Genomic DNA, 14862 nt, shown 5'->3' on the forward strand with positions numbered 1-14862 from the left:
AGTACATTGACGCTCAACTATGCAAACTCCATGCTTGTCGATGCTCCCCAACTCCTCCCTCCAGAGGCTGCAGATCATCACAACTCTGCAGCCCGTGTCCTCTTCCGCACCTGGCTCTGTGATCCTATCACCCTGATCTTCACCCAACTCCACTGAGTCCCCATCACCCAGAGGATACAGTTCAAGATCCTGGTCCTCACCTTCAAAGCCCTCCATGGACTTGTTCCACCCTACCTCTGTGACTTCCTAACCTCCTACCATCTTGTTCGCTCCCTCCGCACAGCGGACTCCGGCCTGCTTCATATCCCCCACCTCGCCTTCCTCACCATTGGCAGGTGCCCCCACCCTCTGGAACTGCATCCCGCAGTCCCTCCACCTCACCCCCTCCCTTGCCTCCTTCAAGATCCATCTCAAGATCCTCCTCTTCGACTCTGCTTTCGATCACTCTACTTCCCCCTTCCCACCCGCTGCCCTCCACCCTCCCCGACCCCCGACTCCGATCCGAAACACCGACTGTCCAGCGCCTTGGGTCGTCCTCCCAACATGAAAGGCTTTACACATGTAATTGTGTTGGTAGTGGTGTTGTTGTGAAGGGGCCAAGTATAAGTGCCAGTTGTTGCAGACGAGCCATTAGGTGTGAGCCTTGTCCCGGACTATCAGGGGCTTTGGTGTGGGAGTGAGGCATGAGCTGCGGGAGCGTCTCAGGGCAATGCTCTGTCTGTGTGTTTACGCTCACACTGCGGTGAGTCAATCACATCTCAGGGGGAAACTGAGAGACTTGCACAGTGACCGGGAAATCCCACACAAACTCTACTGCTCAAATCTCCCGACCTTTCAATTTACTTTTGAAGACGATTTCTCTGAACTGTAACCCAAAGCAGGTAAAGCCGGGGGAGGAAGGGGTTGGTGGGGGGGGGGTGAATCCGCGAGGATGTGCTTGTGTATGAGAGGCTGTCTGTGTGATTGAGGGTGAATAGGAAAGTTTGAGAGTTGCGTGTGTGATTTTGTGCATGTGAATAGGAATGTGTGTGTGTGGCAGTGTGTGAGAGTGTATGGCAGTGTATGTGAGTGTGTGTGAGCGTGTGGCAGTGTATGTGAGTGTGCGTGTGAGTGGTGTGGGTGTGTATGGCAGTGTGTGTGAGTGTATGTGAGTGTGTGTGTGCGTGTGAGTGGTGTGGGTGTGTATGGCAGTGTGTGTGAGTGTGTGGCAGTGTGTGTGAATGTATGGCAGTGTGTGTGAGTGTGTGTGAGTGTGCGTGTGAGTGGATGGGTGTGTATGGCAGTGTGTGTGGGTGTGTGGGAGTGTATATGAGTGTATGGCATTGTGTGGGAGTGCTGGAGTGGGTTTGGCAGTCAGCCTATATGCAAATCTCTGGAGTTAGATCAACCTCCTTTAACTTCCTCACTGTTCAGACAACAGACAGGCATCTGGTGAGGAGTTGACTTGACACCCAGCTCAGGTAATTTAGCTCGTAACCAGGGCCAGGCTCCCGGACCTTGGCACTTGGCGGAGTAGAGGGAGTAGAGGGAGGCTGTATCTTGTCTCTGCCTCTCTCGCGTACGTGTTGGATTACCTGTATAGCTCCAGTTAACCTGCCTCTCTCTCTCTCTCACCTTTGCTCTCTTTTACTTGTTTTACACTCTCTTTCTCTCCTTTTCTCTCTCACGCTCTCTCGCTCCCATCCCTTTTCTCTCTCATGCTCTCCCCACCTCTCTCCCTCTAATTCTTTCGCACTCTCTCCCATTCCAATTTCTCAACCTCCTTATTATTATTATTATTATTGCACTCCCTCTTTCATGCTCTATCACTCTCGCTTATGCTCTCGCTCTCACTTTTTCTCACCCTTGCTCTCTCTCTCTTTCACACTCTCTCTCTCTCTCTCTCTCAGGTGTCACGAAGACGTCAGCAATCTCTCTCTGTATGTGGCTGAATTCCAGTTCTCTAATCTAATCTCTACAGAAATATTTTGTTTTGGCCTTCAACCTTGGCTCTTGGTCTACTTCCTGCCCTTCAACCGTTTGACCGTTAGTGTTCCAACCCCACTGTGTCCGTGTGCTTCAAGTGGAGCTCCTGTTTCTCACGCTCATATACAGCTATTTCTCTTTCTCTCTGTGATGCCTATTACTTGCTGACCAATTTAGGAATGTGGGTGTGTGTGTGCGGGTGCGGGGTGGGAGAGGGAAGTGCATGTCCCTACATAGGCAAGGCTTCACTGCACACCTGAATAATAATAATCCTTGCATTTGATATAGCGTCTTATCACGCCTGTGAGACGTCTCAAAGCGCTTGGTGGGCTGAATGGCTTGTTTCCGTTAGACTAATGGGTTGTTTGAGATGTTAGTGGTAATCTATCACCTTTGCCCGGCCGGTGTTGGCGACAGATAAGGTTGCTGCGTGTGGTGTAAGATTATTATTGTAAATGCCCTGTGTTTACTGAGCTCCACTCAGGCTCAGGACAAACCAAGAGATGATGGCGTGCCACCTGCTGGCCAGGCTGTGAGACAGCAGCTCAGTGTGCGCCCCAGCCCCACCCCGCAACCCCTCTCCCGCAGCAACTTGCCCCGGGGCTGGGGCTGGGGCTGACTGGCACGTAACACACAGGCACACACTTGCCCTTCTAGTGATATCCTCAGTGTTACCTCTCTTGCACAGATGGTTGTTGGCCAATGGGTTGTGTGAAGCCTTTACCGGTCCCCGCGCACTCGGCACAGCACACTCTTCACGACGCACTCCTGGTGAAGCCATGAACAGACTCGGCGCCAGATGCGTGGCTCTCTGCTGTCTCCTCCTGGAGCTGTGTCAAGGTGAGAGACTTGGGAGGTCGAGAGAGAAATGGATAGAGGTGGGAAGCTTAACCCACCTCCCCCCCCAGCATGATATAATCCTTGCATTTTTAATATAATCCTTGCATTTAATATAATGCCTTATCAAGTTGTTGATACGTCTCAAAGCACGGAATATACTGTAATGCGTAGTGACTGTGCGTTTTGTGGACTAAAAGTTGCAGCCAATTACGCACAGCAGTGTCCCACAAACAGTCACATTATTATTTCGCGGGAGGGATTATTACCCCCGGAAAACGATCCCCCAATCAACTAACAACCGAGTTCCTACTTACTGCTGGTAAACAGAGCTGTTTTGCGCTCAAAGATTTGCTTGGCCCTCCCTCCCCTATCACTCCGAGAGATCAGTGTGTCAGAGCAAACATGTAAATCCAACAAACATGTAAAGTCTGTGGTTTTTCCTTGTAACTCAATGTGAAACCTGGCACCAGGTGCAAGGAGTGCGGGGAGCTGCTGACTGACTGGATAAACCAGACCTGCCTGAGATGGTAATTCAAATCATGAACAAGACACAAAATACTGCAGATGCTGGAATCTGAAACAAAAACAGAGAGAGCTGGGAAAACTCAGCAGGTCAGGCAGCATCTATGGAGAAAGGAAAGTGAGTCAATGTTTCTGATGAAGGGTCAGAAGACAGTTCTGACGAAGGTTCGTGGACCCAAAAGGTTGACTCACTTTCCTTTCCCCATCGATGCTGCCTGATCTGCTGCGTTTTCCCAGCTCTCTCTGTTTTTATTTGTTATTCAAATCATGATCGTTTGAACGTCATTGAGCGCTGGGGCTGATCACGCAGTCATGGTGACCCCACTCAGCCCCTCACCCCTCAGAGGGCAGCTAAGAGTCCTGTTAATAATAATATAATAATAATCCTTGCATTTGATATAGCGCTTTTCACGTCTTCTAGACGTCCCAAAGCGCTTCATTGAATATACTGTTAAGTGAATTAACTGTATATTTGTGGGCGAACGCCAATTGCGCACAGCAATGTCCCACAAACAGTCATGGATTGAAGTGACTAATTTATTACTGTTTTGTTTTGGAGGGATTATTATTAGGCGTGTGGAGTAAGGAAACTTGCCCAAGGTTTCTTCCTGTTCCCATCATCACACCCTCCACGTAACTCATCAATGCTCATCACACATCCCATCAGTGATGGTGCTCAGCCTCAGTAACTTGTTCTGTTGCTGACCTGGGAGTGTGGACACACAGCGTAGAGGGAGCCTTACTGTGTCTCTAACCCTGACCTGGGAGTGTGGATGCACAGTGTAGAGGGAGCTTTACTGTGTCTCTAACCCTGACCTGGGAGTGTGGATGCACAGTGTAGAGGGTACTAATGATTGATGACACTGTTTGTGGTTGGCAGGTGACAATGATAGACAGCCCCGAAACTTCTTCTGTTACAATGACTACATCAAAGAGATGACGTGTACTTGGGAGGCTCTGCCTGGAGACAACTGCTCAGTGGAGTACAGACTATTGTACAAACAGACCATGGGCATTATCACGTGAGTGGAGGACAATTACACTGATCACGGGCGTGTGGCTTCAAGATTCACACCAAGACTCCTATGTCGTGCTAACAGATACAGCTAGAGAGCGGGGAATGGGGTTAAAGTAGAGAGCTCCAGTGGGGGAGCGAGCACCAGCACAGACATGGTGGGGAGACAGAGAGAGCAGGGAATGGGGTTAGAGTAGAGAGCCCCAGTAGGGGAGCGAGCATCAGGACAGACACGGTGGGGAGAGTGGAGGCCCCATCATTCAATAAACGGAAACAAAATGAATGGTTTAGAGTTTCTTTCCTCTATTTGCAGGATGGGGACTCTCAGACCGTACCAGATCCCCAGCCGCAGCCTCTCTGAAGCTGACCAGTGTGTCTGCCATATTCAGGCGGATTTCGTATCAGCGATGCAATATCAGATAAATGTCACCTACCGGGACCATGTGATTCTGTCCACCAGTGTGGTTCCAGCACAGACCAGTCAGTGCCTCCAACTTCCTCTGATCTTGCTAATTATTGCTAACTGTTGTCAAGCATTAATATTAATAATAATCTATCCACCCTATCTCTGCGACCTTCTAACCCCCTACCAACCCGGCCGCACCCTCCACTCAGCCGGCTCTGGCCTGCTCCACGTCCCCCGACCCACCCACCCCACCATTGATCGGAGATCCTTCAGCCACTCTGTCCTCAACCTATGGAATTTCATCCCCAGTCACTCCGCCTCGCCCCCTCCTTAGCCTCCTTCAAGACCCGCCTCAAAACCGTCCTCTTCGACCATGCCATCGGGGTCACCCCCCTTCCCCTCCCTTGCCCCCCTGACCCCAGCTCGGGTGTGAAATGTTGTACCCTGTCCAGCGCCTTGGGACATCCTCCCAACATGAAAGGCGCTATACAAATGTAATCTTGTTGTTGTTGTTGTTATGTCTGTCTGTGTATGTTTGTGTCTATGTGGGTGTGTGTTTGTGTGTGTCTGTTTGTGTATGTTTGTGACTGTCTGTTTGTGTATGTCTGTGTCTGTCTGTCTGTGCGTGTGTCTTTGTGTCCGTCCGTGTATGTGGCTCTCTGGCTGTTTGTCTCTGTATCTGTGTGTGTGTGTGTGTGTTTAGATCTGTGTCTGTCTGTGTGTCTGCCTGTGTGTGTGTGTGTCTGTCTGCCTGTGTGTGTGTGTCTGTAGGTTTAGGATTTGTGTATTAATAACATTCTGTGTTTGATGCAAATCTCTCAATGGGACGTGTTTTATGTTGTATTTCCAGTTAAGCCTTTGCCCCCATGCAATTTGACAGTGAGCAGCACTCAGGGTAAGATCCAGCACCTGATGTGGGAGGATGATTACACAGAGGACACCTACCTCCACACCTCACTGCAGTATCAGGTGTCTTACAACCGGCTCCAGGGGACCCATGATGTGGTGCGTCTTGTCTCCCCTCCCTCCTCTTCCCCTTTCCACTCCTGGGGCCTGGGGGGTTTAGGGGGTGATGGGCTGGGGGTTTTAGGGGGTGATGGGTTGGGGGGTGTGATAGGTTGGAAGGGGTGATGGGCTGGGTGTTGGGGGGTTGAGGGTGATGGGCTGGCGGGGTTGGGGGTGATAGCCTGGGGCTTGGGGTTTAGATCGGAGCTGTAACATGCGACTCTCTCTGATTGACACAGCTAGTTTACCCGGTGATTGGGAAGCAAGTCTCTCTGCTGGGGTTCCTGGAAGGTGGCTACACGTACACAATCCGAGTGAGGGCGAAACCCAGCAACAATTACAATGGGTTCTGGAGTAACTGGAGCAGCGAGAAACAGTGGACTGAGGGTGAGGAGCCAGTGTGCAGTGATGGGAGCGGGATCGAGGGCGAAGTTATGGGGCTCAAAGTCTCGACTCACAAGCAATAGAGAGGCTGAGTCAGACGTTGAGTCACAGAGAGAGATTTTTTTAAAAGAAAATTCCACTGATGGAAAGTTCCAGATCGCGCGCAGCGTTTCAGCATTCCAGGGGGAGATTGTGAGCCTGGGATTGTCATACACTAATCTCAGCAAGTCAACCGGTTGGGCACCACGCTTCTGGGAAGCGATTTACTGCGGTTGTGTGGATGTGTGTGAGTCAGTGTATGAGTGTCTTAGTGTGTGTGTGTGTGTGTGCGTGTCAGACAGCGTGTGAGTGTGTGTGAGTCCAGCGCCGTGGGCTCACGGCTGTGTTTAGCAGGGGCTTGGGGCTGTGTTTGCTGAAAGAAGTCTCTTGTCAAAAAGTTTGCATCTGGTCTGATGATAATTATAACATCTGCCCGAGAGCTGTTACTGCCATAGTAGAGAACAATAGCAGAGCAATAGGAGATGACACTCGATGCAAAGTGGGATTAGTGGGATTGGAGTCCTGTAGCTCAGTGGTTAGAACACTCGCCTCGCAAGCGAGAGACCTAGGTTTAATTCCAGAGTAGGGCGAAACGTTGGGCAAGTCTCCTTAGTCCACACACACGCCTCTGATTACCTAGCAGTAAGTAACAAGTAGAAACACAGTTGTTAGTTGATTGGCAGATCGCTTTCCAGGGGATAATAACCCCTTCAAATTTTTTTAAAAATATAAGAATTTGGTCACTCAATCCACCACTGTTTGTGGGACGCTGCTGTGCGCAATTAACTGCTGTCTTTTGTCCACAAAATATACAGTCAATTCACTTTACAATATTTTGAGACGTCTAGAAGACATGATAAGGCGCTATATCAAATGCAAGGATTATTACATAAGAACTTGCCAGTCGAAAGAAAACTAAGGTCCATCTACAATACAATACAAAAGTACATTAGTACAGCGCCTTTCACGTTGAGAGGACATCCCAAGGTGCTGTATAGTCAGGAATTTGGACCTGAGCAGGGGGTGGGATTGGGGTAAGGGAGGGCAGGGAAGGCAAGAGGATGGCCTAAGGTATGATCGAAGAGGAGGGTTTGAGCAAAGAGAGTGGACATCCTGGCCGTCACTTGACATGTTGTGTCCCAAACTATATATTATATCCTGAGATATTATTTTCTAGCAGAAATTATATCTAATTTGTTCTTGAAACGAACAACATTTTCTGCTTCCACCGTCTGTCTCCCGAGGGATCCTGTTCCATCCGTTTACTACTCACTTACTGAAGTAGTGTTTCCGCAGATTTCATCTGAATTTACCCCCTTCAATCGCAGGCCGTGTCCTCTGGTTCCACTGTTCAGTACAAGATAAACAGCTTCTCAAGGTCTACATCATCTATTCCCTTCAGAATCTTAAAGACTGTAATCATATCATCCTCCACCTTCTCTCCTCCAGTGTGAACATGTTCAGTTTATCTAATCGCACCTCATAGTCCAGTCCCTCCATCCCCTCAATCATGTTGGTTGCCGTCCTCTGTATCCTCTCAATCACTACAATATCCTTTTTATGTTGCGGTGACCAGAACTGTGCACAGTATTCACAGTGCGGTCACACCAGTGCTGTATAAAGTGATTATTATTATTATTATTATTGTTCCTCCTCACAGGGAACAGTGAGTTTACTGTCATAATATTCCAATGAGCTCAGGGCCAGGGGGAGAGAGGTTACAGGGAGCATAAGGTCCCAGAGTGTTCTGAGATGCAACCCTGCGTGAGGGGCGATATCTGAATGCCAGTGATTATGGTGGTGGTTGTTGTTGAAGTCTGACAGGCTGAGTCTGGGTGTGGCTGGGACCTGACAGACTGGGACTATATAGAACAGGCTAAACCACATGGTGTTGGCTGCCGCTGGGTGTCCCAGTGCCTGTGGTGCTGCCCTGACAAACATGAATGATTTCTCTGAATATTTAATGTTTTTCTCCCCAGGTTCCCCTGAGCACAACCTGGACTCCATCATCGTTCCCATCTGCCTTGGTGTTGTTGTCCTGATTATAATGTGCCATTATTTCATCAGATGGTTGGTTTTACATTACAATTGTGCATCTTCCATCTATCCCCACCCCATGCAACCCCCCCCCTCCCACCCGAGGCCCACATGATAATAATAATAATAATCCTTGCATTTGATAAAGCACCTTGTCACATCGTTGAGACATCTCAAAGTGTTTCACAGAATGGACTGTAAAGGGTAGTGACTGTGGTATATTGTGGGCGAAACACAGCAGCCAAATGTGCACAGCAGCGTCCCCACAAACCGTCGTGGATTGAGTGACCACATTTTTATTTATTTTTTGGGTTTGGAGGGATTATTCCCAAAGTAATAATCACTCCGTTAAAAAGTGTTCCTACTCACTGCTGGATAAACAGTAGCATGTCGGAATAAGGAAACTTGCCTAAGGTTTCGCCCTCCCAGGCGAGCGCTGTAACCACAACAGGACTCCCATGTGCAGACTACAGAGCCCACTCCAGCAGGTGTGGAGCATTGAGTGGGGGTCACAATGGAGGGGCCGAGGGGAAGGGAAGCCATCTCTAGGCTAACTTATTCATTTCTGTCCTCAGGGTAAAGAGGGGAATCTGGGACAAGATTCCTGCCCCCAAACTCTCCACACCATTCACCAGGTTCCAGGTGAGTTATAGACAAACTCTCTCACACTCACTCACATACTCACTCACACCCGTTCATTCACTCACACTCACGCTCACTCACTTACACACTCACACTCTCACTCACACGTTCTCACACTGTCTCACACTCACACCTACACGCTCTCACAGACACACTCGCACTCTCACAGACACACTCATAGACACACTCACAGACATACACACACTCTCACACACAGATAGACAGACAGACAGACAGACAGACAGACAGACAGACAAAGATAGAGAGTGAATGAGGTAGAGAGACACAGACTGACAGACGCTCAAAGCGAGAGAGAGAGAGAGAGAGAGCTAGAGAGAGGCACAACAACAACTGTTATATAGTGCCCCTCATTCAGGGTAGCGTCCCAGAACACACAAAGGGAGAGAGAAAGAAAACTAGAGAGAGAGGGACGGAGAGGAGGAAGAGGGAGAGAATTGTGGAAAGATATTGGGGAGTATTTCCTGTTTGCTCTGTGGCTTGTACTGTCCTCTGGCGTGCGCTGCTCGGACACTAACCGCGGTCTCTCTCTGTAGCAGGAATATTTCTTTGATGAGAAACAGCTGGAGAACTGCATAGTCGACAAGCTGGTGTGCTCAGGACCGAGTCGTGATACTCTGTGGTGAGTGTACGAGGTGGAGTGTGCGAGGGGGAGTGTGTAAGTGTGCGAGGGGGAGTCGAGTGTGCGAGAGGTGAGTGTGAGGTGCTATTTAATAATGAAATACTGCGCCTGTTCTTGTTTCAGGGAGAGCCGCCCGGATTCCTGCCCCAGCTTTCCCGCATTCCCAGCCCCCAGCCTCCAGCTGCTCCTCCCGTTCCGCCATGACCTGAGGCTCGGTGCCCAGATCCCGGCACCGCTCTTCCCGCTCTTCCCGACTATTTGGCCTGGCCTGCCACCCGGCGGCCCGCGGGCCAGAGACCAGCTTGGGGGCCGGGGGGCAGGGGAGGGGTATTCCCTGTTCAACAGCCTGGTGAAGCCGGAGCCGGAGGGCGAGGGGATGGTGACCGAGGACAGGGATTCTCCACTCACGCTGCCGTCCTATTCCCTGGCGACCATGGGGCTCCCCGGCTCCGAGTACAAGACCTTCAGCTGCGGGGTGAATGCCAGCCTCCCGCAGGTGGGTGGGGAAGGCCACGCCGAGACGGGGTGGAGGAAAGCCTCGGACTACATGCCCTGCGACCAGCTTGCGGCGAAGCCAGGGAGAGCCGCCGTGGGGACTGAGGAGCCCCGGGGTCCTCCGGAGCCATCGTGGCCTCGGGGCCCCGGGCCCCTCTTCCCCCTACCCCCCGCAGCCCAGAGTGGGTGGCCGGAAGCCGGAGCCAAGCCTGGGGCCGGGGTTGGCACAGGCCCCGGCCAGAGCGGGTGGTGGGCGGGTGTCTCGGGCCTGGAGTCGGTGCCGCTGGACAGCAAGCGGGAGGGAAAGTACCTGGACCTTGGGTTCAAGGGCAAATGTCACCCCAGGACCCCCGAGGGCGAAGCCACCCCCTACATGAAGCTGTCCCTGGTTGGCAACGAGCAGAGTCCCTCCAGCATGAAGCTACACCCTGCAGCGCCTCAGGACCCGTCCTCGTATAGGCTAACCCTGTGCTAGATCACGCTGCCCTGACCAGCCACTGCTCCCCTGGGAACTGTCTTCTTTCTCCCCCCCCCTCCACCGTAGTGCCCTCGCCTCCAAACCAGAGGGCGCGGGTTCAGAGGCGAAATCCCACCTTTTTGATGGTGTTTACGGTCACCTCCTCCCACCCTCTCCCCGCGGCTCGCTGTCAGACTCCGCCACTGTCAAGCTATGGGGCGTTGCCACACGTGAAGGGCGCTGTATAAATGCAAGTTGTTGTTGTTGGGCAAGTTTCCTTACTCCACACACACACACACACACACGCACACACACACGCCTCTGTTTACCGGCAGTCAGTAGGAACCCGGTTGTTAGTCGATTGGTGGATCACTTTTCCAGGGGGTTAATAATCCCTTCAAAACAAAAAAAATCTGGTCACTCAATCCACGACCGTTTGTGGGGACGTCGCTGTGCGCAATTGGCTGCCATGCTTCGCTCACAAGATATACAGTCACTACACTTTATTGTATATTCTTTGAAGCACTTTGAGACGTCTCAATGACATGATAAAGAGAGATATCAAATGCAAGGATTATTATCCTCATGTTTAAGATACACTTTTGGTCACACTCCCACCCCCGCCCTCCACCCCTCCTGATCCTAAACCCCAGCTTGGGTCCAAACCCTTGACTGTCTTGGTGCTGTATAAATGTCAGTTGTTGTTGATTTGTTGTTTCTGCACCGTTTCAGGGCAAACATTAAAGATAGTGTGAGGTTCCGCCCTCCCACTCGCCCGCCACCCCCGAATAACTGCTTCTCACCTCACGCTTGTGGTCATGGGACCTTGCTGGGGGTAAAATGGCCACCGTGCTTGCCCACAATTGCACAGTCACTACACATAACCACGATCCCCTGTGAAGCTAGGAGCAGTTTGAACGCTGTAGACTGTATGGACTGTACGGTTTGTTGTTATTATGTGTATATAAATGCTGTGTTTGATTTTGATGCCACCTCAACCCTAGAGACGTCTTGAAGCAGATAACAGCCCCCACCCACCCCATCCGATTCCTGTGTCAAACACCAGGGATTAGTGCTGTCTGAGCCTTCAGATATCAACAATGTGAACTCCACAGTCCAGGCTGAGTTCCAGTGCAGTGCTGGGGGAATGCTGCATTGTAGGAGACGCCGTCCTTCAGTCGAGACATTAAACCAAGGTCCCCATCTGCATGTGTTCAGATGGATGTTAAAACATCCGGCGTGTTATTAAAAAAGAGAAGCGAGTTTCTCTCTCTCTCTCCCCCCCCCTCCCACCCTCCCGGTGTCCGAGCCAACAGGTACGATTGGTCACTCACTTCACGGCAGTTTGTGGGACGTTGCTGTGCCCAAACTGGCTGCCATGTTCGCCTGCAACATACACAGTCACTGCACTTTACAGTGAATCCAGTGAAGCGCTTTGAGACGTTCTCCTAACATAAATATCAATTGTAAAGACTTATTATTATTATTAAAGAAGCCACTGATTTTGATTTGAAATGTTCATTTCCTGGTTATAAACCGCGCCAGTGGCAGGGCCCAGGGAGCGAGCAGCCCAGGAGGCCAACCCACACCATTGGTCACATCGCGCTCTCAGCCTCACTCACCCCATCCTCAATAGTGGAGGATGAGAATGAATCTTCATTGGAAACTTGCGATCGAGCGCCCCCCACAGTGACAGTCTCTGGTCCCGGTTACTGAGCCAGGAGGGTCTCCAGGGCACTCGCTGCTGATGACAGCACAGCCCAGCCTGGGAATCCTCCCCCTCAGCTCCTGTTAACCCCGCAGCCAAAGCCCTAACTAACAGGGAGGGTGGTCCTCGCTGGACAAGCAGCAAGAAAGCATGGCCAGACAGCAATATCAATGGCAAGCTGTGGGTTTAGCTGATTAGTAGTTACTCCAGCGCACGCTCTGAGGTCACCCAGCCTTGGCTCTTGCCAACCTGCACCTGATGCAGTAAGCAGGGAGAGAGAATTGCACATTCAATTCCAGACACTGGGGATTTCCATATGTAGTTGGCAGTTGGCTGCTGCATTTGCCCACAGAATACAGAGTCACTTTATAGTATCTCCCGTGAAGCACTTTTGAGAGACGTCTCAGTGATGTGATTGGGCGCTGTATCAAATGCAAGGATTATTATAATTATTTTAAAAAGAATTGTGAGTGCAATGATTTACTCTGCCACAAGGAGGGGCCCAACACTCATTCCTTATGGTAAACAGTTTACCAGGTGTATAACCTGACCCACACACGTAGTTTGGTCATTTTCAACCAATTTCCTCCAGTTCCATGATTGCCGTTTAGGTCACGTTTCCTAGAAACTTTCACCTGCATCCACTCAGCTCCATCGTCGATGTTTCGATCCAGACAAGGCCCAGGTTAGGCCCGACACCAAGCCCACCCTGATGAGTGGAGTCAATTTTTGGCCAGCGAACAATCCTTCAGATAAGGTTGCTCCGAGACCCTGCCCTTAATCCAGGACACTATCCTTGCAGGTTCTTGTCGTTCCTGTTGTTGTTGCTTGTCTCCTGTCAGATGCTCCTGATCTCCGCGAGGTTCAGTCCACCTCGCGGACCCACTACAGGACCTTGACTTCCAACAACAACAACAAATGACATTGACACAGCACCTTTCACATCGGGAGGACGTCCCAAGGCGATGGACAGTCAGGGATTTGGACCTGGGCAAAGGGCAGGGATTTGGAGGCGTGTAGAGCAGAGAGTTTAGGGGTAAGAGGATGGCCGAAGGCGCGATGGAAGAGGAGAGTCGTGAGACGTGCCTTCAAGGAGGCAAGGGAGTGGGCGAGGCAAAGGGAGTGTGCGATGGAGTTCCAAAGGGTCATTTCAATCCACGACTGTTTGTGGGACATTCACTGCTGTCAGCAATTGGCTGCCGTGTATCGCCCACAAAATATACAGTCAATTCACTTTACAGTCTATTCTGTGAAACGCTTTGAGACGTCGCGACGACGTTATAAAGATATTAAATGCAAGGATTATTATTATTATCCTTGGTTTCATCATGTTTAGGTTTGACATCATGTTTAGGTTAACTTCCTGCTTGCCAGACTTCCCAACGTCCCCTCCACAAGCTGCAGATTATTCAGAAATCTGCAGCTCATGTCCTCTCCCACACTAAGCGCCATGAGTTGATCAGCCCCATCCTCGCCCAGCACTTTTAAAGCCCTCCACAGTCTTGCTCCTCCCTATCTCTGTGATTTATCAACTAAAATGTTATCAACCTGTCCGCTCCATCGGCCTTCAGTCTCTCTGCCCCCTCCCTCTGGAACTCTGGAGTCCTGTAGCTCAGTGGTTAGAGCACTTGCCTTGCAAGCGAGACACCTGCATTCAATTCCAGGCAGAGGGCGAAACCTTCGGCAAGTTTCCTTACTCCACACAGAGCCTAATAATAATCCCTCCAAAAACAAAACAATAATAAATTGGTCATTTTCAATCCACGACTGTTCGTAGGACACTGCTGTGCGCAATTGGCTGCCGCGTTTCGCCCACAAATATACATAACATGTAGGAGCAGGAGTAGGCCATTCGGCCCTTCAAGCCTGCCCCACGGTCAATTCACTTTACAGTTTATTCTGTGAAGCGCTTTGAGACGTCGAGAAGATGTGAAAAGCGCTATATCAAATGCAAGGATTATTATTATTATAACCCAGAGCCCGTCCACCTCATCCCCTACCTTGCCTCCGGCAAGACGGGTCTCAAGACCTTTCTCTTTGACCGCGCCTTCAGTCATCCAACCACACCCCCGCCTCTATGGAAACATAGGAACAGGAGGAGGCCATTCAGTCCCTCAAGCCCGTTCTGCCATTCTATAAGATCATGGCTGATCTGTAACTCAACCCGCCCTTGCCCCATCTCCCTTGATATCCTGACCTAACTCCCTCTTACTCTTCACCCCTACTGATTCCAACCCTCAGCTTGGGTGCAAACCCTTCACTATCCAGTCCCTTGGGACATCCTTCCTCCCGAAGTGAAAGCTATGTAAATGCAATTTGTTGTTGTTGTTTGACTTGAGGGACCAGCTGCGCACATTGACTTGCGACCACAAATAGAGTTTTATTTTTAACACTAATGTTTCCGGGGACTTTTTGAAGAGAGAAGCGCACTTGTTCGCAGTTACAGTCACCACATTACACCAGGTGTTCCTGTGAAGGCATTTTGACCTATTTACTCTGCTCTTTCCCCCCCACTATCCTTTCCCAACCAGCTACTCACCGAGACACAACAGGAACTTGACTTCCAACAACAACAACAACAAATGACATTGACACAGCACCTTTCACACACAAGCCATGCAGCACTAGATGGGAGGGAACTGTTCCTTTAGCCGTTGTGAACTATACACACACAAGCCGGAGCAAGAGCAGGAGAGTGCGTAGGTGT

The 14862-nt window shown here is 50.6% G+C and overlaps 1 protein-coding gene across 3 annotated transcripts; it reads left to right on the forward strand.

Annotated features, from left to right (window-relative positions):
• Nucleotides 1–1343: 1343 nt before the first annotated feature.
• Nucleotides 1344–10640, forward strand: il4r.1 (interleukin 4 receptor, tandem duplicate 1). Of its 3 annotated transcripts, none has more exons than XM_007905798.2 (10): nucleotides 1344–1460; nucleotides 2654–2805; nucleotides 4208–4349; nucleotides 4656–4822; nucleotides 5599–5753; nucleotides 5993–6140; nucleotides 8156–8246; nucleotides 8789–8855; nucleotides 9410–9495; nucleotides 9619–10640. In XM_007905798.2, exons 2-10 carry the CDS (start codon nucleotides 2745–2747, stop codon nucleotides 10463–10465), a joined length of 1764 nt encoding a protein of 587 aa, XP_007903989.2. In that variant the 5' UTR covers nucleotides 1344–1460; nucleotides 2654–2744; the 3' UTR covers nucleotides 10466–10640. The 3 variants fall into 3 exon arrangements, with proteins under 3 accessions (XP_007903989.2, XP_007903991.2, XP_007903992.2); XM_007905800.2 differs by having other exon boundaries at nucleotides 9413–9495; XM_007905801.2 differs by lacking the exon at nucleotides 2654–2805.
• Nucleotides 10641–14862: the final 4222 nt, after the last annotated feature.

The sequence above is a fragment of the Callorhinchus milii genome, unplaced genomic scaffold (assembly GCF_018977255.1).
Source record: "Callorhinchus milii isolate IMCB2004 unplaced genomic scaffold, IMCB_Cmil_1.0 Scaffold16, whole genome shotgun sequence".
Taxonomy (NCBI): Eukaryota; Metazoa; Chordata; class Chondrichthyes; order Chimaeriformes; family Callorhinchidae; genus Callorhinchus; species Callorhinchus milii.